We start from the raw sequence: 27,864 nt of genomic DNA, 5'->3' as shown, positions 1-27,864 counted from the left end.
ATCTTTTAGTCAATTCCTTGCTTCTGGAGAGAGTTGACTGTTCCGACACCGTTGGCACTCACGGGCTGGGTCACTATAATCGCTGGCTGATAGTGGCAAGGAAAATAGGCTACATAAATACATACATTCATAAATGTCATGACAATTATCAGTTTGACTTTTCTCTCAAGAAAAACCGACGCACTGACATCCTAAATAAGGAGAAAATCTCAGACCATCATTTTTGAACTGAAGGTAAGATGACACGACGATTGTAAAACCAATATTTTTTATTTGTTTAGGAAAATAGGCTATTTTACTTGGGTGCAAATAAATGTGGGTATGTTTTGCTGATGCTAGAAAACTATTATGTAAAGGAAAGTTGAGTTGAGTAATCTATTTTCAACATTGCAGTCCGAATTGGGTAGATCATTCCTAATGCTATGGATACATACAATTTTGTTCATTTTCCTGTGGTGTAACGTTTTAGCTTACACTACATAACAACCTGCTGCGCCGTTCGTTCCGTGGTGTGCCTCCTGCATCAGACACTCAAACGAATATGATGTATTATCATCTAGAATGCTCTGTCAGTTATGTTCAATAGATGGCGCCACGGAGCGGTGTAGAATTTATGAACGTTGTGTCTTTAGTATTATAGATAATTATAAGGACCTTGGGCGCTCACCCCGTGTACCCTCAAGACCATTGGACTCAGATCGAAGTTTATTTTTTCCCCAGAGCTTTCTTTTTTATCTCTCCTTTCGGCGCACTCTGATTGTGGTATTTATAGGTATTTATAGCTGTGATTTTTATGCCCTACCGGCATCATCATTTTGAGAGAATAATTGCAGTCAAACGTGCCAATCAAGTGAGCCCGCTATGGTGCTACCCTGTAACTCTGTCAACGACCTTTAAGACTACTGCCCTCCGTCTTTAACCCACTGTTGAATAGGTTTTTAGTTTTTAGATGGTCTTCTGATGGATTTTGGATGATTTTGTGGGATGGCATTATAATTGTTGCCATTTGTTGTTGTTTCATTGAATTATCTCTGTGTGCTGGTGTATGGCTTACACGTGTGTGCCCATGTGCCAGTCTGTGTATGTGGCATTAGCAACAGGTGGTGATTCCTTGTCTGACCTCATTCTGTCTCACGTTGATGACATCATGTCCAGCTCTATGGTTTAATGCCACATGGCCTACCACATATAAGGGCCCCATTTATACCAACCCATTTAACTCTGAGTCACTGTGGATACAGGGACACATCTCAAAGGAGGAGTAGGTCTACTCTAATACCAATGGTTTGACACTATGTCATGTCAAATTAATTGACTGCCTCTGTATCTGCCGTCAGCCAGTCTGTCTGGTCTGGTCTGTCTGTCTGTGCCCCCTTTCGCCTTCACCCGTGGGCCACATGGTTATAAGTTGGTGGTATATGAAGAGAGATAGTGAATGCTGTTTAATCTAAGCCATAATTGGACTTGTGGTGTCTGGGGTTTTAGTGAGAGGAAGCCTAGCCTATTGGGTTTTATTGAAAAGGAAGCCTAGCCTATTGGGTTTTATTGAAAAGGAAGCCTAGCCTATTGGGTTTTATTGAAAAGGAAGCCTAGCCTATTGGGTTTTATTGAAAAGGAAGCCTAGCCTATTGGGTTTTATTGAAAGGGAAGCCTAGCCTATTGGGTTTTATTGAAAAGGAAGCCTAGCCTATTGGGTTTTATTGAAAAGGAAGCCTAGCCTATTGGGTTTTATTGAAAAGGAAGCCTAGCCTATTGGGTTTTATTGAAAAGGAAGCCTAGCCTATTGGGTTTTATTGAAAAGGAAGCCTAGCCTATAGGGTTTTATTGAAAAGGAAGCCTAGCCTATTGGGTTTTATTGAAAAGAAAGCCTTGCCTATAGGGTTTTCAGTAGGATAACTATACCCTTGCCTTGGTTACAACCAGGGTTTTGAATTCTGTCAATCAAGCCTGTTTTTCATGTGCCACTCTGATATAAATGTGTATTCAGGGTTTTCACAGGGTAGTCCTACAGTACAGCCAATATAAATGTTTACCAGGAGCCTGGGGCCTATGTTCTGTTTCGTTCTGATTTGAACTAGTTAGGCCTGTGATCTTCTCTACATAGCTCTGTGTTCGTATAGTGTAGTTAGGCCTGGTCTCGGCTGTGTTTAGCTGGTTACCACATCCAAGCCTGGCGGCAGCAGAAAAGCTGCCAGAGAAATCCTTTTTTAGGGACACCAGTCACCAAATTACAGCTGCAGGCCTAGTTAACTCCACCCGAGCTCCCTGTCCCAGACCCGCCTAGTGGGTGCTAGCAGTCAGGGCTGGTTGTGTGTGTCTGTGTGTGTTAAAGGCTTCCCATCCGAAACATTTCAGAACAGTTTGTGCATATATTATGACATTTTCTGACGTTTTGTTTTTGTTTCGGCCTTCAGCAAGGGTTTTTTCGTCTGTTCGTGAACACTAAATTTTTTCTTGAGGCGAGCCGAAGTTCGGAAGCCGAAGTCTGTGCCGCTTCGTCGGTGATTGGTCAACAGTAGGGATTCTTCAATTATGTGTTTGTTGTCATTCAACGATAGACGACTCATTTTCATGCACATTTTTTCACTTGAGAAATACTGCACCAAACATCCTAGTTAGATGTAAAATTGCGTGGCTAAGATTTTCTCTGCAAAAATGTCAAAATGAAGTACTGTTGACGCTTTTTTCTCGTTTGTCAAGCGAAGGTCTTTTAAGGGTCTATGGGAACACAGTGGTGGTGGCATGGAAGGGGGACACAGCGTGAGGAAATGAGAGGAGTGAGGACCGGAGAGAGAAAGAAAAGAAGTGTTGAGAAAGAGAACCGAGGGCAATTTAAAAGTGCTGCCGAACAGCCCAAAGTTAGCCCTGATTAAGCTTTTCATGCCAACTCAGCATGCTGTGTCTCACGCCCTGCCTCCTCCATATGATATTAATAGGCTGTGAGTGTTGACGTGGCCAGAGCCAATACACCATTATTCCACTTCCAGCAGTCAGCTGTTGGCAACCCCTCATGCCCCACCTTGCCTTGCAGGACTGCCAGTACAATGAATGGAGGAGAGGTTGATTGGTTCATAATGTGCATGTTGAACTTCCTGACACAGTTATCTGCAATCCTGGTATTGGAGACCTACAGGGTGTGCAGGCTTTTGTTACAGCCAAGCACTTACACACCTGATTCAATCAGTTAAGGTGTTAGTTAAATCTCATTTGTGTGTCCATACGTGTTTTTCTATACATGCCATTTGTTGTGGAGATCCAGCTATACTCTATGCCCTAATCTCAAGTGAATTAGCAAGGCACTGTATCTTGTTGGGGGAATGTCTGACAAGCTTTGATTCGGGAGGGAATTTAACGAGGTCTCTTTAGCTTCAGTCAGCAGATGATGTGTGGCACTCCCTCTTTCTTGCCTCTCTGTAGTGGGGGTGCGTGTTGGTTTTATGTCGCGAGTGGTTGTCAGAGTGGTTGTCATGTGGGAATCTCACTGACTGGGAAGCCATTGTGGTGGATGGGAGCGTTGACATGCAACACTTGCTTGATGGATTGTTCATATAGGAAATGTAAAGATATGTGTAGACTGGGTTGTGTTTGGTGTGTGGGAAACTTAAACATCCAATGACCATGCTGGAGACATGAGATACTCAAAGCTATCACTGGCTTCCTTTTTTGTCTCAGATGTTAGTCCTTGCCCTTTTCCCTCTCTATCGCTCTGTCTCTGCCCCCCCCCCTCTCTCTGTCTCTGTCCTCTCCCCACCCCCTCTCTCTCTGTGTCTCTGTCCTATTTCCCCCCTCTCTCTCTCTTTCTCGTTCTCTCTCTCTCTGTCCTCTTTTCCCTCTCTCGATCTCTCTCTCCCCCCGCTCTCTCTCTTTCTCGCTCTGTCTCTGTCCTATTTCCCCCCTCTCTCTCTCTTTCTCTATCTGTCTCTGTCCTATTTCCCCCCTCTCTCTCTTTCTCTGTCCTCTTTTCCCTCTCGATCTCTCTGTCTCTGCCCCCCCCCCCCCCTCTCTCTGTCTCTGTCCTATTTCCCACTTCTCTCTCTCTCTCTGTCTCTCTGTCTCTGTCCTCTTTTCCCTCTCTATCAATTCAATTCAAGGGGCTTTATTGGCATGGAAAACATGTTTACATTGCCAAAGCAAGTGTAAGTTCCAAAAGAATAGAGACAGTTCAAATGTCATATTATGTCTATATACAGTGTTGTAATGCTGTGCAAATAGTTAAAGTACAAAAGGGAAAATACATAAACTCTCTCTGTCTTCCTTTTCACTCATTTCTATCTTCTCACCATGATTGTTGTAATAAAACAAATGACAGGAGAGCAGAGGAGAGAAAAATAAAATGAGAGAATGAGGGAGAAGGAGAGACAGACAGACAGACAGAGAGTAGAAGTATAGAGTGAGGTGGAGGGAAGTCCCCCACTAGTGTCTAGGGCATATGGGTTTATACCTGTTAGAATCAAACAAACAACCTCAGACACAGAACACAAAATGTAGACATAACCATGATGATAGACGCTTAGACAAGGAGGGGAATTCCAGATGTGTGTGTGTGTGTGTGTGTGTGTGAGAGAGAGAGTGTGTGAGAGAGAGTGTGTGAGAGAGAGTGTGTGAGAGAGAGTGTGTGAGAGAGAGAGTGTGTGAGAGAGAGAGTGTGTGAGAGAGAGAGAGAGAGAGTGTGAGAGAGAGAGTGTGTGAGAGAGAGAGTGTGTGAGAGAGAGAGTGTGAGAGAGAGAGTGTGTGAGAGAGAGAGTGTGTGAGAGAGAGAGTGTGTGAGAGAGAGAGTGTGTGAGAGAGAGAGTGTGAGAGAGAGAGAGAGTGTGAGAGAGAGAGAGAGTGTGTGAGAGAGAGAGAGTGTGTGAGAGAGAGAGAGTGTGTGAGAGAGAGAGTGTGAGAGAGAGAGAGAGAGTGTGAGAGAGAGAGAGAGAGTGTGAGAGTGTGAGAGTGTGAGAGTGTGAGAGAGAGAGTGTGAGAGAGAGAGAGAGAGAGAGAGAGAGAGAGAGAGAGAGAGAGAGAGAGAGAGAGAGAGAGAGAGAGAGAGAGAGAGAGAGAGAGAGAGAGAGAGAGAGAGAGAGAGAGAGAGAGAGAGAGAGAGAGAGAGAGTATGTATATATATAAGTGTTACTGGGTTAAAGGATCCCTGACAATCCAGAGACATAAACACCCAGGAAACAGCTAATGCTTTTCCATGATGTAGACTGGCCAGGATCCTGGATGTCAAAAAACCCAACTCTGCAGTCTGGTCAAATTGGTAAAAATAGCAGCCAAATTATACCATACTGCTGAAAAAAACATGGCTGGCCTGGACAATGGAATGTAGAGGGACGGTAGACTAACAGAAACTTAGATACCCAGCAGGACACATTCAGCTCCCATTCAGATGATCTTACTATAGGAAAAGTGGGAACTGAAAGAAGATAGGGAAAGGGGATACTTAGTCACACAACTGAATGCATTCAACTGAAATGTGTGTGTCTGTGTACCATGGATAATTTAGCTAATTGATTTAGAATTTTAGGACCCCTTTAGGTATCCCCCAAAAATATGACAAAATATTTGATCAAATATTTAATTTGGCCTTTACTACTATAGCCAATAGAAATGCATTGTATACCAAATTCATAAATTTGAGGAAAAAAAAGACAGTCAAAAAATAAATTATAAGGAATAAGGTTTTGAAGTGTCTGTCCTATATCTAGGAGATATAAGAAAGCCCATTAAATAATTATATATTTTTTTGGACACATTATCTCCATTCTTCCATGTGTTTGTATGGGTTACCTTCAGACCAGTCCCATGACACGTGTGGGGGTCGTAGAGTAAAACGGAGAACGACATCGTGTTCGTTAGAGTCTCTCCTTTGCATAGAGTGGTCAGAATAGTTTGCCAAACTGTTCTGACTCTACAGACGTTTTCGTGAGAAGACCGATTTTTGGGATGCCTCATGGTCTGACAAAGATCGCTGTGGCTCGGCCATCTTCCACCGCAGATGGGGAAGTCCGACATAGGCGGATGCTGTGGATTGAGACACAGACCATACAAAACACGGATATCTCTAGCTTAAACTAGCTTTTATTTTTTTAATGTTACTTAAACTGACGGACCGGTGCGTCAATAGATTCTTTAGGATTAATTGACATCTTCAGCACCCGGGGAGCAGTTGTTGTTGGGGGTTAACTGAGTCTTTCTGGGTAAGTCTCTAAGAACTTTCCACACCTGGATTGTGCAACATTTTCCCATTATTCTGTTCAAAATTCTTCAAGCTCTGTCAAATTTTTTGTTGGTCATTGCTAGAGAACCTTTTTCAGGTCTTGCCATAGATTTTCAAGTAGATTTATGTCAAAACTGTAACTCGGCCACTCAGGAACATTCACTGTCTTCTTGGTAAGCAACTCTAGTGTAGATTTGACCCTGTGCTTTAGATTATTGTCCTGCTGAAAGGTGAATTCATCTCCCAGTGTCTGAACCGGGTTTTCCTCTGGGATTTTGCCTGTGCTTAGCTCCACACCATTTCTTTTTTATCCTGAAAACTCCCTAGTCCTTACTGATTACAAGTATACCGATAACATGATGCAGCCACCACTATGCTTGTAAAGCGGTTTCCTTCCTCTCCGGCAACTGAGTATTGAAGGGCGCCTGTATCTTTGTTGTGACTGGATGTATTGATACACCATCCAAAGTGTAATTAACACCTTCACCATACTCAAAGGGATATTCAATGTCTGCTCTTTACATTTTTACTCATCTACCAACAGGTGCCCTTCTTTGCGAGGCATTGGAAAAGCTTCCTGGTCTTTGTGGTTGAATCTGTGCTTGAAATTCACTGCTCAACTGAGGGACCTTACAGATAATTGTATGTGTGGGTTACAGAGATGAGGCAGTTATATTAAAATCATGTTAAACACTATTATGGTAGACAGAGTGAGTCCATGCAACGCATTATGTGACTTGTTATGCACATTTCTACTCCTGAACTCATGTAAGCTTGCCATAACTAAGGAATTGAATACTTATTGACTCAAGACATTTCAGCTTTTCATTTTTTATTAATTAGTAAAAATGTCTAAAAGCATATGTCAAGGTGTGTCTAAAGGCGAAGTCAGGTGCAGGAGAGCAGAGTATGATAAATAAAGCGTACTTTATTAAAGTTCCAAAACGGGAGCACAACAAAACAAACGCGCTCAAAAACACGGAACAATAAAGTAAAGCGCTAAAGAACATCGTATGACATGAAAACAATTACACACAAAACATGATGGGAAACAGACAAGACAAATGGATATATGAAAAATGGAGCGGCGATGGCTAGAAGGCCGGTGACGTCGATCGCCGAATGCCGCCCGACCAAGGAGAGGAGCCGACTTCGGTGGAAGTCGTGACAACAGAATACATTATGGGGTATTGTTTGTAGGGCAGTGACCAAACATATAAATTGAATCCATTTTAAATTCAGGCTATAACACAAAACATTTTTGAAGTCATTCGGAAAGTATTCAGACCCCTTGAGTTTTTCCACATTTTGTTACGTTACAGCCTTATTCTAAAATTGATTAAATATTTGATTAAACATCAATCTACACACAATACCTATTCATGACAAAGAAAAAAGTTTTTTTTTTGAATTTTTTACTCGTTAATAAAAATTGAAAAGCTGAAATATCACATTTACATAAGTATTCAGATCCTTTACTCAGCCTCAAGTCTTCTTGGGTAAGACGCTACAGGCTTGGCACCTGTATTTGGTGAGTTTGAAAGTTCTTCTCTGTATATCCTCTCAAGCTCTGTCAGGTTGGATGTGGAGCATCGCTGCAGTTATTTCCAGGTCTCTCCAGAGATGTTTGATCATGTTCAAGTCCGGGCGTTGGCTGGGCCACTCAAAGACATTCAGAGACTTGTCCCGAAGCCACTCATGCGTTGTCTTGGCTGTGTCCTTGCTTATGGTGGTTGTCCTGTTGGAAGGTGAACCATCGCCCAGTCTGAGGTCCTGAGCGCTCTAGAGCAGGTTTTCTTCAAGGATCTCTCTGTACTTTGCTTCGTTCATCTTTCCCTTGATCCTGACTAGTCTCCCAGTCCCTGCTGCTGAAAAACATCCCCCCACATGATGCTGCCACCACCATGCTTCATCATTGGGATGGTGCCAGGTTTCCTCCAGACGTGACACTTGGCATTCAGGCCAAACATTTTAATCTTGGTTTCATCAGACCATAGAATCTTGTTTCTCATGGTCTGAGAGTCCTTTAGGTGCCTTTTGGCAAACTCTAAGCGGGCTGTCGTGCCTTTTAGTGAGGAGTGGCTTCCGTCTGGCCACTCTACCATAAGGGCCGATTGGTTGAGTGCTGCAGATATGGTTGTTCTTCTGTAAGGTTCACCCATCTCTACGGAGGAACTCTGTAGCTCTGTCAGAGTGACCATCGAGTTCTTGGGTACCTCCCTGACCAAGGCCCTTCTCCCCTGTTTGCTCAGTTTGTGCGGGCTGCCAGCTCTAGGAGAAGTCTTGGTGGTTCCAAACTTTTTCCATTTAAGAATGATGAAGGCCACTGTGTTCTTGGGGACCTTCAATGCTGCAGACATTTTTTGGTACTCTTCCCCAGATCTGTGCCTCGACACATTCCTGTCCTGGAGCTCTACGGACAATTCCCTCGACCTCATGGCTTGGTTTTTGCTCTGACATGTACTGTCAACTGTTGATAGGTACCTTACTGTTAGAAACACAAGCATTTTGCTGCATCTGCGATACTATCTGCACATCTGTGCACGCAACCAATAAACTTTGATTTGATTCTATTTTTTTATTTGATCAGGGTAAAGGGGAGATGTATGAAAGCGGGACAGCTATTCCTGTTGCACTCTCTATGTTTGTCTTAGAGGTGCTGTGGTGTGCGAGGGAAAGAAAGGGAAGACTAGAGGAAGGAATGACGATGATGAGAGAGAGGGAGGGTGTATGGAAGAGAGAGGGGAGAGAGGGAGGGTGTATGTGAGAAAGAGAGGACGAGAGAGGGAGAGAGAGATGAGAGAGAGAGATGGATCCCTAATTGTACGAGTGATCTTCTGAATAACACGGGGAGGCTTTTTTTATCAGCGCTCACAAACGTCCCTGACTCAAACCAAACCATTAACTTTCATCTTCAGAGGACCAGCTCTTATCTCAATGAACATTAAGACACAACAGGAACAACTTTCACACTCTGTTTAAACAACGTCTATTCCAGATTAGATCAACTTAACTTAAATGAAATGACGTGGAAACAACGTTGATTCAACCAGTGTTTGCCTAGTGGGGCGTCTGTCAGACAATATCATTATCTCTCTGCGGACATCTGCGACTATTTGGCATGACGTATTCCTGACACTGCATATCCTCTCAACTTTTTCACGTGTTTGTTTACAGTTTGTCTTTTTGAAATCAGAGCCTAATGGTGTTCTGGTGTACGATCCTAAGATGTGGTCAGATGTTAGTGTTGAGTTGATGCGTGTGCGTACAGTGTTTGTTTTTGACTTCCTCTTGAGTGTGTATAAATACATACACCACAGATGTACACAGTCCCCTAGGACTACCGTATACAGCCATCTGGTTAATGATATTCAACAGACCTCGGAGAGGGAGTAGGCCGAGGTAGAAGTTGGACATAGCCAGTGAGGTCAGATCCATCTCCCTGGTTCAGGTTGGTAAAAGTTAGGATTTAGGGTAAGGTTGTGAATAGGGGAAACGTCTAACTTGAGCTAGTTTCAAACTTGCTTATGAATCGTAACCTCTCTGTATGTAAGACCATGGGCTCCCTCTGCCAAGAGGTCTGGTTCAAGCCTCTATCCAGCTGTTCCTCTCAGCCACTACATAATCACATCCCTTGCATTCAATCTCTATATCTCTGAATCACAAGAAACATAAAGACAGGCATTTAAGTGTATGATGACTGAAAGAAAACAGCCACATGAAGTACGTGGTCTGTCCAGCTGTGGTGTCTTAGTGGTCAGTCTGTTATTCAAGGATTAAGTCTTCAGTTTGAGGCATTGTGAGTTCCTCGACTTCACTCTAAGCATTATCATGTCTTTTGAATTCTTATTGAAAGCGCATTTCCGGCGTGGCTGGAAACGGCAACGGCAAGGAAACGGCAAGCACAGGTTAGAGAGACTGGAAGAGCTTGAACGGCATGTCCCGAGGGTTGGGCTCGGGGATGGGGAGGCACTGGCGTGTATATAAACACACACACACACACACACACATGAACCTGACTGGGTAACCAGGACATCTGGTGCCACTCTTTTTAGCACACTCTCCTGCTCTCTCGTTTTCTCTCTTTCTCCGTCCCTATCTCCATCTCTCATTTTCTTCCTCTCTTCAGCTCCAATTCTGTATCGCTTTCTCTCCATTTATCCCTTTCTGACAATTTCTCCCTCCCTCCCTCCCTCCCTCCCTCCCTCCCTCCCTCCCTCCCTCCCCATCTAAGTTGATGTCTAACCCCTAGTGGTTAGGCAAGGTCAGTGCAGGTTTACAAAAGATCCCAAGACACTTATTACAACATTATGGTTAGGAATAGTTTTGTTGTATAGTATTTGGGCCTAGGGTTATGGTAATTGTTTCTTATGATTTGTGGTTAGAGTTAGAGTGAGAAAGGATCTTCTACTGGGGTGATGGCAGGAAGGAGCTTCTACTGCTGTAGACTGGGGTGATGGCAGGAAGTAGCTTCTACTGCTGTAGACTGGGGTGATGGCAGGAAGGAGCTTCTACTGCTGTAGACTGGGGTGATGGCAGAAAGTAGCTTCTACTGCTGTAGACTGGGGTGATGGCAGGGTGGAGCTTCTACTGCTGTAGACTGGGGTGATGGCAGGAAGGAGCTTCTACTGCTGTAGACTGGGGTGATGGCAGAAAGTAGCTTCTACTGCTGTAGACTGGGGTGATGGCAGGAAGTAGCTTCTACTGCTGTAGACTGGGGTGATGACAGAAAGTAGCTTCTACTGCTGTAGACTGGGGTGATGGCAGGAAGTAGCTTCTACTGCTGTAGACTGGGGTGATGGCAGGGTGTAGCTTCTACTGCTGTAGACTGGGGTGATGGCAGGAAGTAGCTTCTACTGCTGTAGACTGGGGTGATGGCAGGAAGGAGCTTCTACTGCTGTAGACTGGGGTGATGGCAGGGTGTAGCTTCTACTGCTGTAGACTGGGGTGATGGCAGGAAGTAGCTTCTACTGCTGTAGACTGGGGTGATGGCAGGGTGTAGCTTCTACTGCTGTAGACTGGGGTGATGGCAGGGTGTAGCTTCTACTGCTGTAGACTGGGGTGATGGCAGGGTGTAGCTTCTACTGCTGTAGACTGGGGTGATGGCAGGAAGGAGTTTCTACTGCTGTAGACTGGGGTGATGGCAGGGTGTAGCTTCTACTGCTGTAGACTGGGGTGATGGCAGGAAGGAGTTTCTACTGCTGTAGACTGGGGTGATGGCAGGGTGTAGCTTCTACTGCTGTAGACTGGGGTGATGGCAGGGTGTAGCTTCTACTGCTGTAGACTGGGGTGATGGCAGGGTGTAGCTTCTACTGCTGTAGACTGGGGTGATGGCAGGGTGTAGCTTCTACTGCTGTAGACTGGGGTGATGGCAGGGTGTAGCTTCTACTGCTGTAGACTGGGGTGATGGCAGGGTGGGTGGGTAACATTCCTGGTTAGCTCAACTAGCAGCAGGAGGAGTATGTGTGCTCAGCAATGACATCATGGAGTCTGGCTCTGCACCCACAGACACATTCAGTAACACACACACACACACACACACACACACACACACACACACACACACACACACACACACACACACACACACACACACACACACACACACACACACACACACACACACACACACACACACACACACACAGACACACACAGACACACACAGACACACACAGACACACTCTGCTGTTTTCCTGACTGGATGAATGGACGAAGTGTTTGACTCCGGAGTTCATGGTTTCACATTTTCCTCCATTTGGGCTGTAGAGCATTTATTTGGTCAGACACACCCCTTCTGTATTTGGGGAGGGGGGGGGGGGTTGGTCAGAGGGAAACATACTGTGACACACTCTGTCCCAAAGGCTAAGGATGATCTTTCTCACAAGTCATCCTGTCCATCCTCTCAATATGGATTTATTTATTGGCAGGTGCAACCGACTGCTTAGGCTCTCTGCACCCTTCCTCCTCCTACTTTCTTTCCAGACTTTTTGATGGGTTTATGCTGGCTAGATTTTTATTTTCCTCTCCTCACTCTCTTCTCTGCAGGTGTGGTTGTTAGGAGCACACCCTGTCTGGGTCAGCCACCCATAGCAGCCGGGGCATGTGGCTGCAGAGCCAGTATAGCCAGTGGAGTGTATTTAGGTTTGACCGAATCACCGTGCAGAGTAGGCGGAGCAGTGTGTTGCTTTCTGACAGCCAAGTAGCCATCTGCCCTCACTACCGGGACAATAAAGAGAGACGCCACACTCACAGGACAGCAACTGGATTTCATTCATTTACTTTGTTATTACAGTGCCATTCAATATCTATGTCGTCATGTCTTGGTGACATATGCGAAACTGGTCTGTTACTGTACCACAGTGTATGTAATATGTACAGCACCAGTCAAAAATTTTTTCTTCTATTTTCTACATTGTGGAATAATAGTGAAGACATCAAAACTATTAAATAACACATATGGATTCATGTAGTAACAAAAAAAGTGTTAAACAAATCAAAATATATATCAGATTTTAGATTCTTCATAGTAGCCAGCATCACAATCTCTCTCTCTCTCTAGGTGTGTTTTTAACTCTCTCTCTCTAGGTGTGTTTTTAACTCTCTCTCTCTAGGTGTGTTTTTAACTCTCTCTCTCTCTCTAGGTGTGTTTTTAACTCTCTCTCTCTCTCTAGGTGTGTTTTTAACTCTCTCTCTCTCTAGGTGTGTTTTTAACTCTCTCTCTCTCTCTAGGTGTGTTTTTAACCCTCTCTCTAGGTGTTTTTTTAACTCTCTCTCTCTCTAGGTGTGTTTTTAACTCTCTCTCTCTCTCTAGGTGTGTTTTTAACTCTCTCTCTAGGTGTGTTTTTAACTCTCTCTCTCTAGGTGTATTTTTAACTCTCTCTCTCTCTCTAGGTGTGTTTTTAACTCTCTCTCTCTCTAGGTGTGTTTTTAACTCTCTCTCTCTCTCTAGGTGTGTTTTTAACTCTCTCTCTCTCTAGGTGTGTTTTTAACTCTCTCTCTCTAGGTGTATTTTTAACTCTCTCTCTCTCTAGGTGTGTTTTTAACTCTCTCTCTCTAGGTGTATTTTTAACTCTCTCTCTCTCTCTCTAGGTGTGTTTTTAACTCTCTCTCTCTCTAGGTGTATTTTTAACTCTCTCTCTCTCTCTAGGTGTGTTTTTAACTCTCTCTCTCTCTAGGTGTGTTTTTAACTCTCTCTCTCTCTCTAGGTGTGTTTTTAACTCTCTCTCTCTCTAGGTGTGTTTTTAACTCTCTCTCTCTCTAGGTGTGTTTTTAACTCTCTCTCTCTAGGTGTGTTTTTAACTCTCTCTCTCTCTCTAGGTGTGTTTTTAACTCTCTCTCTAGGTGTGTTTTTAACTCTCTATTTATAGTTTTTTTTTAACTCTCTCTCTCTCTCTCTAGGTGTATTTTTAACTCTCTCTCTCTCTAGGTGTGTTTTTAACTCTCTCTCTCTCTCTAGGTGTGTTTTTAAATCTCTCTCTCTAGGTGTGTTTTTAACTCTCTCTCTCTCTAGGTGTGTTTTTAACTCTCTCTCTCTCTCTCTAGGTGTGTTTTTAACTCTCTCTCTCTCTCTAGGTGTGTTTTTAAATCTCTCTCTCTAGGTGTGTTTTTAAATCTCTCTCTCTAGGTGTGTTTTTAACTCTCTCTCTCTAGGTGTGTTTTTAACTCTCTATTTATGGGTGTATTTTTAACTCTCTCTCTCTCTAGGTGTGTTTTTAAATCTCTCTCTCTCTAGGTGTGTTTTTAACTCTCTCTCTCTCTAGGTGTGTTTTTAACTCTCTATTTATAGGTGTGTTTTTAACTCTCTTAATAGGTGTATTTTTAACTCTCTCTCTCTCTAGGTGTGTTTTTAACTCTCTCTCTCTCTCTAGGTGTGTTTTTAACTCTCTCTCTCTCTAGGTGTGTTAACTCTCTCTCTCTCTCTCTAGGTGTGTTTTTAACACTCTCTCTCTCTAGGTGTGTTTTTAACTCTCTCTCTCTCTAGGTGTGTTTTTAACTCTCTCTCTAGGTGTGTTTTTAACTCTCTATTTATAGGTGTGTTTTTAACTCTCTCTCTCTCTAGGTGTGTTTTTAACTCTCTCTCTCTCTAGGTGTGTTTTTAACTCTCTATTTATAGGTGTGTTTTTAACTCTCTTAATAGGTGTATTTTTAACTCTCTCTCTCTCTAGGTGTGTTTTTAACTCTCTCTCTCTAGGTGTGTTTTTAACTCTCTCTCTCTCTAGGTGTGTTTTTAACTCTCTCTCTCTCTAGGTGTGTTTTTAACTCTCTCTCTCTCTCTAGGTGTGTTTTTAACTCTCTCTCTCTAGGTGTGTTTTTAACTCTCTATTTATAGGTGTGTTTTTAACTCTCTCTCTCTCTAGGTGTATTTTTAACTCTCTCTCTCTCTAGGTGTGTTTTTAACTCTCTCTCTCTCTAGGTGTGTTTTTAACTCTCTCTCTCTCTAGGTGTATTTTTAACTCTCTCTCTCTCTAGGTGTGTTTTTAAATCTCTCTCTGTAGGTGTGTTTTTAAATCTCTCTCTGTAGGTGTGTTTTTAAATCTCTCTCTCTCTCTAGGTGTGTTTTTAACTCTTTCTCTCTAGGTGTGTTTTTAACTCTCTCTCTCTCTCTAGGTGTGTTTTTAACTCTCTCTCTCTAGGTGTGTTTTTAACTCTCTCTCTCTCTAGGTGTGTTTTTAACTCTCTCTCTAGGTGTGTTTTTAACTCTCTATTTATAGGTGTATTTTTAACTCTCTCTCTCTCTCTCTAGGTGTATTTTTAACTCTCTCTCTCTCTAGGTGTGTTTTTAACTCTCTCTCTCTCTCTAGGTGTGTTTTTAAATCTCTCTCTCTAGGTGTGTTTTTAACTCTCTCTCTCTCTAGGTGTGTTTTTAACTCTCTCTCTCTCTCTCTAGGTGTGTTTTTAACTCTCTCTCTCTCTCTAGGTGTGTTTTTAACTCTCTCTCTCTCTCTAGGTGTGTTTTTAAATCTCTCTCTCTAGGTGTGTTTTTAAATCTCTCTCTGTAGGTGTGTTTTTAAATCTCTCTCTCTCTCTAGGTGTGTTTTTAACTCTCTCTCTCTAGGTGTGTTTTTAACTCTCTATTTATGGGTGTATTTTTAACTCTCTCTCTCTCTAGGTGTGTTTTTAAATCTCTCTCTCTCTAGGTGTGTTTTTAACTCTCTCTCTCTCTAGGTGTGTTTTTAACTCTCTATTTATAGGTGTGTTTTTAACTCTCTTAATAGGTGTATTTTTAACTCTCTCTCTCTCTAGGTGTGTTTTTAACTCTCTCTCTCTCTCTAGGTGTGTTTTTAACTCTCTCTCTCTCTAGGTGTGTTTTTAACTCTCTCTCTCTCTCTAGGTGTGTTTTTAACTCTCTCTCTCTCTAGGTGTGTTTTTAACTCTCTCTCTAGGTGTGTTTTTAACTCTCTATTTATAGGTGTGTTTTTAACTCTCTCTCTCTCTAGGTGTGTTTTTAACTCTCTCTCTCTCTAGGTGTGTTTTTAACTCTCTATTTATAGGTGTGTTTTTAACTCTCTTAATAGGTGTGTTTTTAACTCTCTCTCTCTCTAGGTGTGTTTTTAACTCTCTCTCTCTAGGTGTGTTTTTAACTCTCTCTCTCTCTAGGTGTGTTTTTAACTCTCTCTCTCTCTAGGTGTGTTTTTAACTCTCTCTCTCTCTCTAGGTGTGTTTTTAACTCTCTCTCTCTAGGTGTGTTTTTAACTCTCTATTTATAGGTGTGTTTTTAACTCTCTCTCTCTCTAGGTGTATTTTTAACTCTCTCTCTCTCTAGGTGTGTTTTTAACTCTCTCTCTCTCTCTCTCTCTAGGTGTGTTTTTAACTCTCTCTCTCTCTAGGTGTGTTTTTAACTCTCTCTCTCTCTAGGTGTATTTTTAACTCTCTCTCTCTCTAGGTGTGTTTTTAAATCTCTCTCTGTAGGTGTGTTTTTAAATCTCTCTCTGTAGGTGTGTTTTTAAATCTCTCTCTCTCTCTAGGTGTGTTTTTAACTCTCTCTCTCTAGGTGTGTTTTTAACTCTCTCTCTCTCTAGGTGTGTTTTTAACTCTCTCTCTCTCTAGGTGTGTTTTTAACTCTCTCTCTAGGTGTGTTTTTAAATCTCTCTCTCTAGGTGTGTTTTTAACTCTCTCTCTCTCTAGGTGTGTTTTTAACTCTCTCTCTCTAGGTGTGTTTTTAACTCTCTCTCTCTCTCTAGGTGTGTTTTTAACTCTCTCTCTCTCTAGGTGTGTTTTTAACTCTCTCTCTCTCTAGGTGTGTTTTTAACTCTCTCTCTCTCTCTAGGTGTATTTTTAACTCTCTCTCTCTCTAGGTGTGTTTTTAACTCTCTCTCTCTCTAGGTGTGTTTTTAACTCTCTCTCTCTCTAGGTGTGTTTTTAACTCTCTCTCTCTCTAGGTGTGTTTTTAACTCTCTCTCTCTCTCTAGGTGTGTTTTTAACTCTCTCTCTCTCTAGGTGTGTTTTTAACTCTCTCTCTCTCTCTAGGTGTGTTTTTAACTCTCTCTCTCTCTAGGTGTGTTTTTAACTCTCTCTCTAGGTGTGTTTTTAACCCTCTCTCTCTAGGTGTGTTTTTAACTCTCTCTCTCTCTCTCTCTAGGTGTATTTTTAACTCTCTCTCTCTCTCTAGGTGTGTTTTTAACTCTCTCTCTAGGTGTTTTTAACTCTCTCTCTCTCTCTCTAGGTGTGTTTTTAACTCTCTCTCTCTCTAGGTGTGTTTTTAACTCTCTCTCTCTCTAGGTGTGTTTTTAACTCTCTCTCTAGGTGTGTTTTTAACTCTCTATTTATAGGTGTGTTTTTAACTCTCTCTCTCTCTCTAGGTGTGTTTTTAACTCTCTCTCTCTCTCTCTAGGTGTATTTTTAACTCTCTCTCTCTCTAGGTGTGTTTTTAACTCTCTCTCTCTCTAGGTGTGTTCTTAACTCTCTCTCTCTCTAGGTGTGTTTTTAACTCTCTCTCTAGGTGTTTTTAACTCTCTCTCTCTCTAGGTGTGTTTTTAACTCTCTCTCTCTAGGTGTGTTTTTAACTCTCTCTCTCTCTAGGTGTGTTTTTAACTCTCTCTCTCTAGGTGTGTTTTTAACTCTCTCTCTCTCTAGGTGTGTTTTTAACTCTCTCTCTCTAGGTGTGTTTTTAACTCTCTCTCTCTCTAGGTGTGTTTTTAACTCTCTCTCTCTCTCTCTATGTGTGTTTTTAACTCTCTCTCTCTCTATGTGTGTTTTTAACCCTCTCTCTCTCTCGGTGTGTTTTTAATTCTCTCTCTCTTTCCACAGGTGTGTGTTTGTGTATAGTCCCGTGATGTTGGCCCACTCTTCTCTCCTGTTGCTGCTCTGTCTCGCGCGGCTGCCCACCCTCTTGTCGGCCCTGCCCTTTGAGCAGAGGGGATTCTGGGACTTTGCGATGGACAGTGATGTGGGAGGGATGATGTCAATGATGAGAGATGAAGAGGAAGGCTCGGCAATAGAGGAGCTGCCCCCTCCTGATCTGCCCTCATGCCCCTTCGGGTGCCAGTGCCAACGCAGAGTGGTGCAATGCTCCGATCTGGGTGAGTGTGTGTCTCACCGTAAGCCTGAAGCACTTCTGTGTTTATGTGTGTATGTATGTATGTGTGTGTGTGTGTGCCATTGTGCAAGTTTATCTGTGTGGTTACCTGAAGCAGGGTGCAGTCATTTGTTTTGGAGGCAAGAGGCAAGAGAGCCCAGTAGAATATGAATGGGATGCAGAGAGGGTTCAGCTGGTTGAGGTTATTCTGTGAATGACTTTGTGCATTGCGTGACTTCAGAGAGAGAGAGAGAGAGAGAGAGAGAGAGAGAGAGAGAGAGAGAGAGAGAGAGAGAGAGAGAGAGAGAGAGAGAGAGAGAGAGAGAGAGAGAGAGAGAGAGAGAGAGAGAGAGAGAGAGAGAGAGAGAGAGAGAGAGAGAGAGAGAGAGAGAGATCTGATGGTGTATTATCATAGAGAGGAATTTATCTCACGGATAACTTTTGTATTTTGATAAAGAAAGGCATGTCTTAGAGGGATTTTCTGTTCCCGACATGAGAGAGAGAGAGAGAGGATGAAAGCTCAGTGTGTAATTTCCTTGAGGTCTTTAATGAGCTGTTTCATGGTCTTCTTGACACACACAACAGGATGTTCAACGGAAATCGAGGGAAGGATGAGAGAGATAGAAGGGAAGAGTGTTACTAAAGAATGGATGGAAGCCATGTGTTTGTGTTTATCCGTAGCTTCGGTGGAGAGGATTGGGAAAGATCAGTGTTGTATGTCCAATTTCATTAACACTGAAATAGACAGGTGCTCAAACACATGAAAACGATGATCCTATAGTGGATCAGAGGCATCATTTTCAATTGATTATGTGTAAAATGATTTAATCCTTCAAATGGATAGAAGTGAGGGGGAACAAGGAACACATACAGATGTAGGATTTTAATTTGATTACCCTGTTCATGGAAAACGTTCATGCAATGCAGGAAATGTAAAACTTGTAGTGTGTTTGAGGTTTAAAAAGGCTTCTGAAGTTTGGCATTTCTTTGACATGTTAGACTTGATTTCCCCTTATGAAAAAGGTATCAACCCCTACAAAAATGTCCATTAATTATAATCCACATAATGATTCACATATCCTGTTGCTGCATGATTATTTTCCTGCTGTAGCAAACTGGCTCAAATTAAGATCCTACATCTTAACACACGCAAGCACGCACATACACATATAAATGTATATAAATACACAGATTCACAGACCATAATCCTTCATTCTCCTAAATTATAGTCCTCTCAAAGACTTTACAGTCTATGTGCCAACAAAGGCCAATGACAAGCCTGGAAATAAATGCTTATTATCTCAAAATATGAACATTGTAGTTGTATGCACTATGTGTGTGTGTGTGTGTATTTTTGTGTGTGCACGCACTGTGCAGTAGGTCTGAGCGTCGTGTATGTTTGTGTAGTATTTCTTTATATATCTGCATGGGCAAGTGTGTTTTTTTTTTGGTGTGTAGCTACAGTAGTACTCTTCCAGTTAACTATTATATTGCAAATAATAGTCTGTACTTTCTTATTCGCTTTTGTTGAATCATGTCATTTTCATCCCACCTCCTAACACTATATTTCCTGTCCCAGACTACTGAAGTGAGTAAATGTGGAAGCGTATAATTTGCGAGTTGTCAGTGCTTATTTAGAACAGATGTATTTTGGCTATGGCGTCTGTCTCTGTCTCTGAGTGTATACCAATTTTCTGTGTAAAACAGTAGTGGGGTTTAGGTGTAGTGGTTAGAGAGGAAGGATTTGGGGGTACAGATTGGAGTTTTGCTGGGGTTTGGGGTTTACATTGGGGTTGGGTTGTTGAGTGGGTGTGGGGTGTTGGTATGGGCTTTTATGGGCTTTTGTTTTGGGCAAAATGGTTGTGACTACATACTGGAGAGTTGTGTGGTACAGTGGTAAAGACTTTGTTTTGGGGCGGTGCTTGGTTAAGCGTTTTGGGGGTACGTGTTCTGTCAAGGGAGGGGTTTGAGTTGTGTTAAAATGACCCATATTGCCCAGAATAGGTTTCTTCAGACACACAGAACATCCTGTATGTTGAGTAGAGACATTGGTAGTGTTCAAAGTGTTGCAGTGTGTTGGGTTGTGTTGTGTCCTGGTTGTGGTCAGGAGGGTGTAGTAGTGTGCTCTGTGTCAGATGTGGTCAGGGTGTGACAGGGGAACAGTAGGTGTTGCTAGGTCACCAGCAGTAAGAGGGTTGTTGCAACAGTGTGATGATTGCTGGACTGGGTTGCAGGTCGTGATTCGTGTTGTGGTCATTGCAGTGATGTATTACTGCCACACTGGCAGTCATGAGTCATGAACGCAGTAAAATTGAACACGACTGTTGAGTCAAGGTAATCTCCTTTTATGCACTCAGGACATGTGTTCGTAGTATCCAACCTGCTCATGGTCTGGTACTCAGGGCTCTATTGTCCTTCCAACCACTCTGACATCAATGCAATAGACAATCACATCAAACACCTATCATCAACCATATTGTGCTTTTAAAACTCACCTCACCGTGATTGATCAATTTGAAGAAAGAAACAGGTTGAAACAGAGTGGAAAACATGGTAATTGTGGAGGTTGTTTGGACGAAAATGGACAGCGCTTTCTAAGGTGATGATGAATAAAAACACCCATACACATATATGAGTCCAAGACTTTAAAAAACGGAATTAAAATAATGATTGTCCCGTTCGTTTTACAATACATACATACAGTATCCTACCGCATATTATGCACCGCAAAAAAAAATAATAAAAAAAAAATGATTTCAGATGTCTTTAATTGGTCTAGCTAGCCTATATTCCAAACATTCGCCTTTGAGTGTAGGCTGTATTATTATGCATACTGGGTGGACTGGTTACCTTATAATACACTCCAAAGTTTTTATTCATGAGTCTGGGAGTTTAATTAATTTTTTTTTTCTTTTACCGTTATTTTACCAGGTAAGTTGACTGAGAACACATTCTCATTTACAGCAACGACCTGGGGAATAGTTACAGGGGAGAGGAATGAGCCAATTGTAAGCTGGGGATAATTAGGTGACCGTATGAGGGACACCTTGGAGAATTTAGCCAGGACACCGTGGTTAACACCCCTACTCTTACGATAAATGCCATGGGATCTTTAGCGACCACAGAGAGGCGGGACACCCGTTCAACATCCCATCCGAAAGACGGCACACTACACAAGGAATATATATACGTATATACATTTTAGACCTGATGAAAGAGTGCCTCCTACTGACCCTCCAACACCACTTCTAGCAGCATCTGGTCTCCTGTCTAGGGACCAACCAGGACCAACCCTGCTTAGCTTCAGAGGCAAGCCAGCAGTGGGATGCAGGGTGGTATGCTGCTGGCTGAAATATGTTTCGTTGTGAAAACATGTTACTTTCCATGTTCCCGAAGAGATTTCATTTGGTTTCCCACATTAGGAACTTGGTAGCTGCAGGAACAGGGTTGGGGGGCCATGGTATAGAGTTTGGGCGGAATAACACCCGTCCGCAGCTAGAGGCTGCATTGTCCTCAAACAGTGGTTGATGTGTGGAGTTAAATAACCGGAGTAGCCTACCCAAACGAACAGGCGGGAAAGCTTCCATTCGCTATTCAAGTGCATAGGCGAATGGCATACTTTCCCCCCCGCTACTCCTGTTCATGCCCATTTGATAAAGGGCCATTCTAAATCTAAACTAATTTAACATAGTATAGACAATATTACATTGAGAATAGTCTGATGGGTGACAATATGATGATCACTTGACGAGAGAACAGTGTGTGCAGCCTGAGGCAAGGAACAGAGCGCAAGCCTTTTTCTAGGACTTTCTCAAATCATCAAAAGCCTAATGTAGCATCATGCAGCCCATATATGTTTTGATTTCTAAGACATTCTAAGGTTCGTATAATTAACAACTAAAGTTGCCAAATAACTAAATCTAGCGTAGCGTAGCCTATATCACTTTTACGCTCAACCTATAGCTTTAATATGCGCACTCGCTCCAGAATGGGAAAAATATCCTTTCTTTTTTATTTATCTATGTTCGATTATGTTCTTCTTCCTATAAAATCATAATATAAAATAATGACATGGGACTCATAAGCATATCTTGTCGGCTAAATGAACGAGCCTACAGCATGGAGCATAGCCAGATAACATACAGTCAGTTGTAGGCCAACTCATATTCTGTTAACTGTTAACATATCATGTTTCTTTGGACCTGCCTAAAATAAATCATGGATTTATTGTTATGGTGTTTAATCAACTGATTTATTTGACTTGTTAAAATGGAGATGTTCCAAAGGCATATATTAGCAGTTTTTTATTTGTGGAGATGCTAAACGTGTTTAAGTTAATTAACGTTACATTACCGTGAGACCAGCAGTCTTTTGCATGACAATAACCAGCTGACAAATTGTTATGACCGCCACAGTCCTAGTCATGATGAGATGTAACCATGGCAGCGGCTTGGTTCTGTTGACCTGGCCAATCGACCGTCTGAGAACTGAAACAACTTAACAATGATGTTGTCTCATTAAAATGGTTCACTGAGTTGAATCATGTTTATAAGAAGTTTAATCAGAATCCTTTTGGGGACCAGAATGTACCAAGTAGGATGAAAGATCAAAGTAATACAATCCTCCGTTATAAAAACACTAGGGTTTCTGACAACTGTTTAGTCACTGGCTGCAACACAACAGTTTGTCCAACCCACAATTTGAGAAACTCTTCTATTACATTGATATTGTCACTGCCGGAGTTCTTGCATATGATAAACGATGACATCATGTTCTGGTTTAAAGTTTGGAGTTGAACAGATAGACCTGTTTTCTTAACACGAGGAGCCAATCAGGTCTCTGGTTGTAAGCATGTGTTTCTCTGCAGTAAATTAACTGTACTCTCATATTGCCATAGGAATAGTCTCTTTATCATATGTGTGTGTGGTGTGTGTGTCAGGGTTGTGCCCTACTGCGTCGTCCTAATTTACTTGATGTGATCTTGCTGATGGTGTTGCAACGTCCTTTGGGACTTAGTGAAATCTAAAACAGCTGGATGACATCTGGTGTCCCCATCTGGGTGTGAGGGCGTGTATGTATGTTTTTGTTCCGTATGTGTATGAATCCCCACTGACACTGTGTGTGTCTGTGTGTGTGTGTTTGCAGGTTTGACTGAGGTGCCTAAGAGCATTCCCGCTGACACCAAACTCTTGGACCTGCAGAACAACCGCATCACTGAGCTGAAGGAGAACGACTTCAAAGGCCTCAGCAACCTCTACGTAAGAGAGAGGGAGAGATAGAGAGGAGAGAGAGAAAGGGGGGGGGGTGTAGAGATTGAAGACGGAGAGGGAAAGAGCAATTACATTTTAACTGGCCTTTATTGGCCCAATTCAAGAGGACAGAGTTCCGTCCCTCATCTCCTACAGAAGTTCTTTGTCTGAGACAGCTATGTTGACCACTTAAACAAACCACCAGGGAAGGACAACATTCCCAGTCAGTCACCTTAGGTAACTGAACAGAAATACGTTTCAGATGGAAAACCCAGCAGGCAGGCAGTTGTGCAGGCAGGCAGTCGTGCAGGCAGTCAGTCGTGCCCTGCAGTCAGTCGTGCAGGCAGGCAGTCGTGCAGGCAGTCATGGTGAAAATGTCTTCATCCACAGAGAGGTAACTGTTTTAATTCATGTTGTGAGTTTCCTCTCTGGCCATGTTCAATATTGGGCTTGGTCATCTGTTCTGAATGTGCGACAGGCATAAATGAAGGCTTTCCGGGAGCAGGGAGGAGAGGATGTGAGCTAGAATATTCCCTTTAGCTCCAGGCAGAGGCTGGCCACACTCTGGAGTAGAGAAGAGGAAAAGAGAGAGGGGTGGTTGGAGAGAGGAAGACACTGACTGGACATAACTAGGGCACTTAGGAGAGAGAAAGACACTGACTGGACATAACTAGGGCACTTAGGAGAGAGAGTGGGGGTGGGGCAAAGGTAGCTTACTTGCTTATTTACTCACTCCCCTCTCTCCCTCCCTCGCTCTCTCATTCTCTGTCTCTTTCCATCTCTCAGGCCCTGTCCCTGGTGAATAATAAGATCAGCAAGGTCCACCCCAAGGCCTTTGTTCCTCTGAAACACATGCAGAAGCTCTACTTCTCCAGAAACCTCCTGACTGGAGTCCCCAAGAACCTGCCCTCCTCTCTGGTGGAGCTGAGGATCCATGAGAACCGCATCAAGAAGGTCCATGAGGGGGCCTTCTCTGAACTGGGCAGCATGAACTGCATAGGTCAGAGTTCATTAAAGATTACAGAGCCATTCAATGCTTCACTATTACCTCAGCATATTCAATATGCTGGAATTGAATCAAATTTGCCACAGCCGTGTTCTAATGTGTCTTATGTATGTTCTTGTAGAAATGGGAGGGAACCCCATCCAGAACAGTGGGTTTGAGCCAGGAGCCTTCAAGGGACTGAAACTGAACTACCTGCGTATCTCTGAGGCCCAACTCACTGGAGTACCCAAGGGTACGCAGTACACAGAGCAAGTGGTTTACTCAGAAGTGATCATAACTTATTGAATGCAGACCCTGTAGCTCTTAAAGACCAGAGTTGGAGACCAGTTATGTACAGTGTACATTATTCTGATGGACCGTATTGTAAGCAGAAGTTGGTGTTTTGATGTTGTATCAGAAGGTTAGTTAAGAGGAGTGTGTTCTGTCTCCTCCAGAAGGTTAGTTAAGAAGCATGTGTTCTGTCTCCTCCAGAAGGTTAGTTAAGAGGCGTGTGTTCTGTCTCCTCCAGAAGGTTAGTTAAGAGGAGTGTGTTCTGTCTCCTCCAGTAGGTTAGTTAAGAGGCGTGTGTTCTGTCTCCTCCAGAAGGTTAGTTAAGAGGAGTGTGTTCTGTCTCCTCCAGAAGGTTAGTTAAGAGGAGTGTGTTCTGTCTCCTCCAGAAGGTTAGTTAAGAGGAGTGTGTTCTGTCTCCTCCAGAAGGTTAGTTAAGAGGAGTGTGTTCTGTCTCCTTCAGAAGGTTAGTTAAGAGGAGTGTGTTCTGTCTCCTCCAGAAGGTTAGTTAAGAGGAGTGTGTTCTGTCTCCTCCAGAAGGTTAGTTAAGAGGCGTGTGTTCTGTCTCCTCCAGAAGGTTAGTTAAGAGGAGTGTGTTCTGTCTCCTCCAGAAGGTTAGTTAAGAGGAGTGTGTTCTGTCTCCTCCAGAAGGTTAGTTAAGAGGCGTGTGTTCTGTCTCCTCCAGAAGGTTAGTTAAGAGGAGTGTGTTCTGTCTCCTCCAGAAGGTTAGTTAAGAGGAGTGTGTTCTGTCTCCTCCAGAAGGTTAGTTAAGAGGAGTGTGTTCTGTCTCCTCCAGAAGGTTAGTTAAGAGGCGTGTGTTCTGTCTCCTTCAGACCTGCCAGACAGTCTCCATGAGCTCCATCTGGACCACAACCAGATACAGGCCATCGAGCTGGAGGACCTGAGCCGCTACAAACACTTGTACAGGTGCGGATAAGAGAGAAATACAATGGGATTCACATGGCAGTGTGCAGCTATGTTTGCGTAGGCTGAGTTAACTGCCATAATTGAGTACTGAGAGCCTCCAGTTGTTAATGTTAAGTACCCCACTGCAATGTATGTAATAGCTCTTTGAAATAAAGTCTGCTTGATTGAAAAAAGAGGCAAGCATTGATAAAAGATTTCTGTGTGGACACGTTGTCTACCCTCCATTCTGGATCTTTCTTAGGCAACCATGCCACCCAGTGGTGACTTCAAGAAATACTGGTAGGCGTTAGACAGATAAGGATGATGACGCTCTGTCTCTCTCTGTCTCTCTGGTTGCCAGGTTGGGTCTGGGCTTTAACCACATTCGTATGATAGAGAATGGCAGTCTAGCTTTCGTCCCCCGCCTGAGAGAGTTACACCTGGAGAACAACAGACTCACAGCAATCCCCAAGGGTCTGCCTGACATGAAGTACCTACAGGTGAGTGACTGTGTGTCTGTGTCTGCGTGTGTGTATATACGGGTGTCTGTGCCTGTGTGTGTGTGTGTCTGTACGGGTGTCGGTGTCTGTCTGTGTGTGTGTGTCTGTCTGTGTGTGTGTGTGTGTGTGTGTGTGTGTGTGTGTGTGTCTGTACGGGTGTCTGTGTCTGTGTGTGTGTATATACGTGTGTCTGTGCCTGTGTGTGTGTGTGTGTCTGTACGGGTGTCGGTGTGTGTCTGTCTGTCTGTCTGTCCGGGTGTCTGTGTCTGTGGTACTGGTAGAGTTGTATTCATCAGACAGGTTAAGGGCCTTGAAGCACCTCTATTACAACACCATGCTGTCCCCCTCCCACCATGTAGGTGGTCTACCTCCATTCCAACAGCATCAGCAAGGTGGGAGTGGATGACTTCTGCCCAAGAGGCTTTGGGATGAAGAGGTCGTTCTATAATGGCATCAGCCTCTACTCTAACCCTGTCAACTACTGGGAGGTCCAACCTGCTGCCTTCCGCTGTGTCAGTGACCGTCTGGGCATCCAGTTTGGCAACTATAAGAAATAAGCACAGGGAGAAAGTGATAGAGAGGATGGAAGGAGAGAGAGAGGAGGAGTGGAGCAAAGAGGAGTGAGAGGAGGACTGGGGAGAGGAGGAGGTTGAGGAGAGAAGGAGGCAGAGACCAGAATTGGGGAAAGGAGATGAGTAAAATTGCCCTGACCAAATTTAAATCTGTATTCGATAGAGAGAACGAGAGATGGTGAGGACAGATGAGAGAAGAGAAACAATAGAGATGTGTTTTGTATTCTAATTCCAACTATAGAGATCCTGTATTCTAATTTCGGTTCCAATCATAGAGATCCTGTATTCTAATTTCGGTTCCAACCAGAGATCCTGTATTCTAATTCCTGATTCTAACCATAGAGATCCTGTATTCTAATTACAGTTCTAACCGTAGAGATCCTGTATTCTAATTCCTGATTAACCATAGAGATCCTGTATTCTAATTCCTGATTCTAACCATATAGATCCTGTATTCTAATTCCTGATTGTAGGAGAGAAACATACAGTGTGAGGGGAAAAGAAAGGGAAGGATGTGCTTGCCCAATCCACATTTCAATATCTGACTTTTTTTAAACCATGCTAATCAGGTATTAAAGCCTGAAAACAGGGGCAATAGAAATAAATCAATACTATTGTGTTTGTGTCAAATTAATCAGTACTCAGAAATATATTTTTTTGAGGATGTTTTCTTCCCCAACCAAATTGCAAAGATGAGATATATGATAAGAAATATTTCGAAGCATTTCCTTCAATATTGTTTTTATTACAAGAGCTTTATTTGTTATTATTACAATTTTTGTGTTATTATAATTTTGGTGAAGATACATTACAGGTAAAACATAGAAAAGCAATGCCTGTATATAGATTATCATATAAGAGGTGCTCTTTTTACATATGTTTGTTGTGTGTCTATTTGGGAGTCACATTTGAACCTTCCTTCTATTGCTAACATCAGACTTATCAGGTGCTAACTTGGATGCCATAATCAATTCGTCCTGTATGTCATAAGCAAACCCAACCTATGGAAAGAAAAAGATTAAGGTTGGAGTCAATTCCACTATTTCAAATCAGATTCCAAAATGGAAGTTGTCAGTTCCAATACATCACAAATCCAAACAAAAACATATATTTCTTATTCTTTTGATTTGATACGGCTGAATTACCATCACAAGTGGAACTGACCTCAACCTGGAGATGTCAGTGTCAATTAGGTAGGCTACTCCCCAGGGGAAACTGCCCTGAGTCCGATTCTTCCTGGGCGCCATTTTGTGTCCATCCCCACTTCAGCATCCAGTCTCCTGAGTGTATACAGTGACAGTACAATAAGGGGTGAACCGCCAGAGTGGGACTTGAACCAGCAACCCTGCAGGTCCAGAACCGTTGGCAGAGGCTGCAGCCAGGGAGGTTACAACAGCAGTGTTTGATGGATTGTTTTGCACAGTGTCTCTGTAATGCTTTCTCTGCTGGGTTTCCTCTGGGTATTTAGTCTGTGTAAATGATAGATGTAGTTGCCTTAGTTCTTAATGCCTTTTCTATACTCTGCCAAGCTACTGCTGCATGTAAGAATAAAGATTTTTTCAGTCTGACTATAGCAGAGAGAACGTGTGATGGTATGGTGGTGGAAAGAAGCTGTGTGAGAAATAAAGGACAACTACAACATTG

The 27,864-nt window shown here is 42.9% G+C and overlaps 1 protein-coding gene across 1 annotated transcript; it reads left to right on the top strand.

Annotated features, from left to right (window-relative positions):
- Positions 1 to 27,864, top strand: bgnb (biglycan b). Its single transcript, XM_071348985.1, has 8 exons — positions 1 to 234; positions 17,453 to 17,724; positions 22,866 to 22,978; positions 23,756 to 23,969; positions 24,097 to 24,207; positions 25,076 to 25,169; positions 25,510 to 25,648; positions 26,008 to 27,864. The coding sequence occupies exons 2-8, from the start codon at positions 17,478 to 17,480 to the stop codon at positions 26,203 to 26,205; spliced, it is 1,116 nt and encodes a 371-aa protein (XP_071205086.1). The 5' UTR covers positions 1 to 234; positions 17,453 to 17,477; the 3' UTR covers positions 26,206 to 27,864.

The sequence above is a fragment of the Salvelinus alpinus genome, chromosome 17 (assembly GCF_045679555.1).
Source record: "Salvelinus alpinus chromosome 17, SLU_Salpinus.1, whole genome shotgun sequence".
Taxonomy (NCBI): domain Eukaryota; kingdom Metazoa; phylum Chordata; class Actinopteri; order Salmoniformes; family Salmonidae; genus Salvelinus; species Salvelinus alpinus.
Note: the sequence above shows the minus strand (reverse complement) of the source record. Positions and strands in the feature narration are given on the sequence as shown.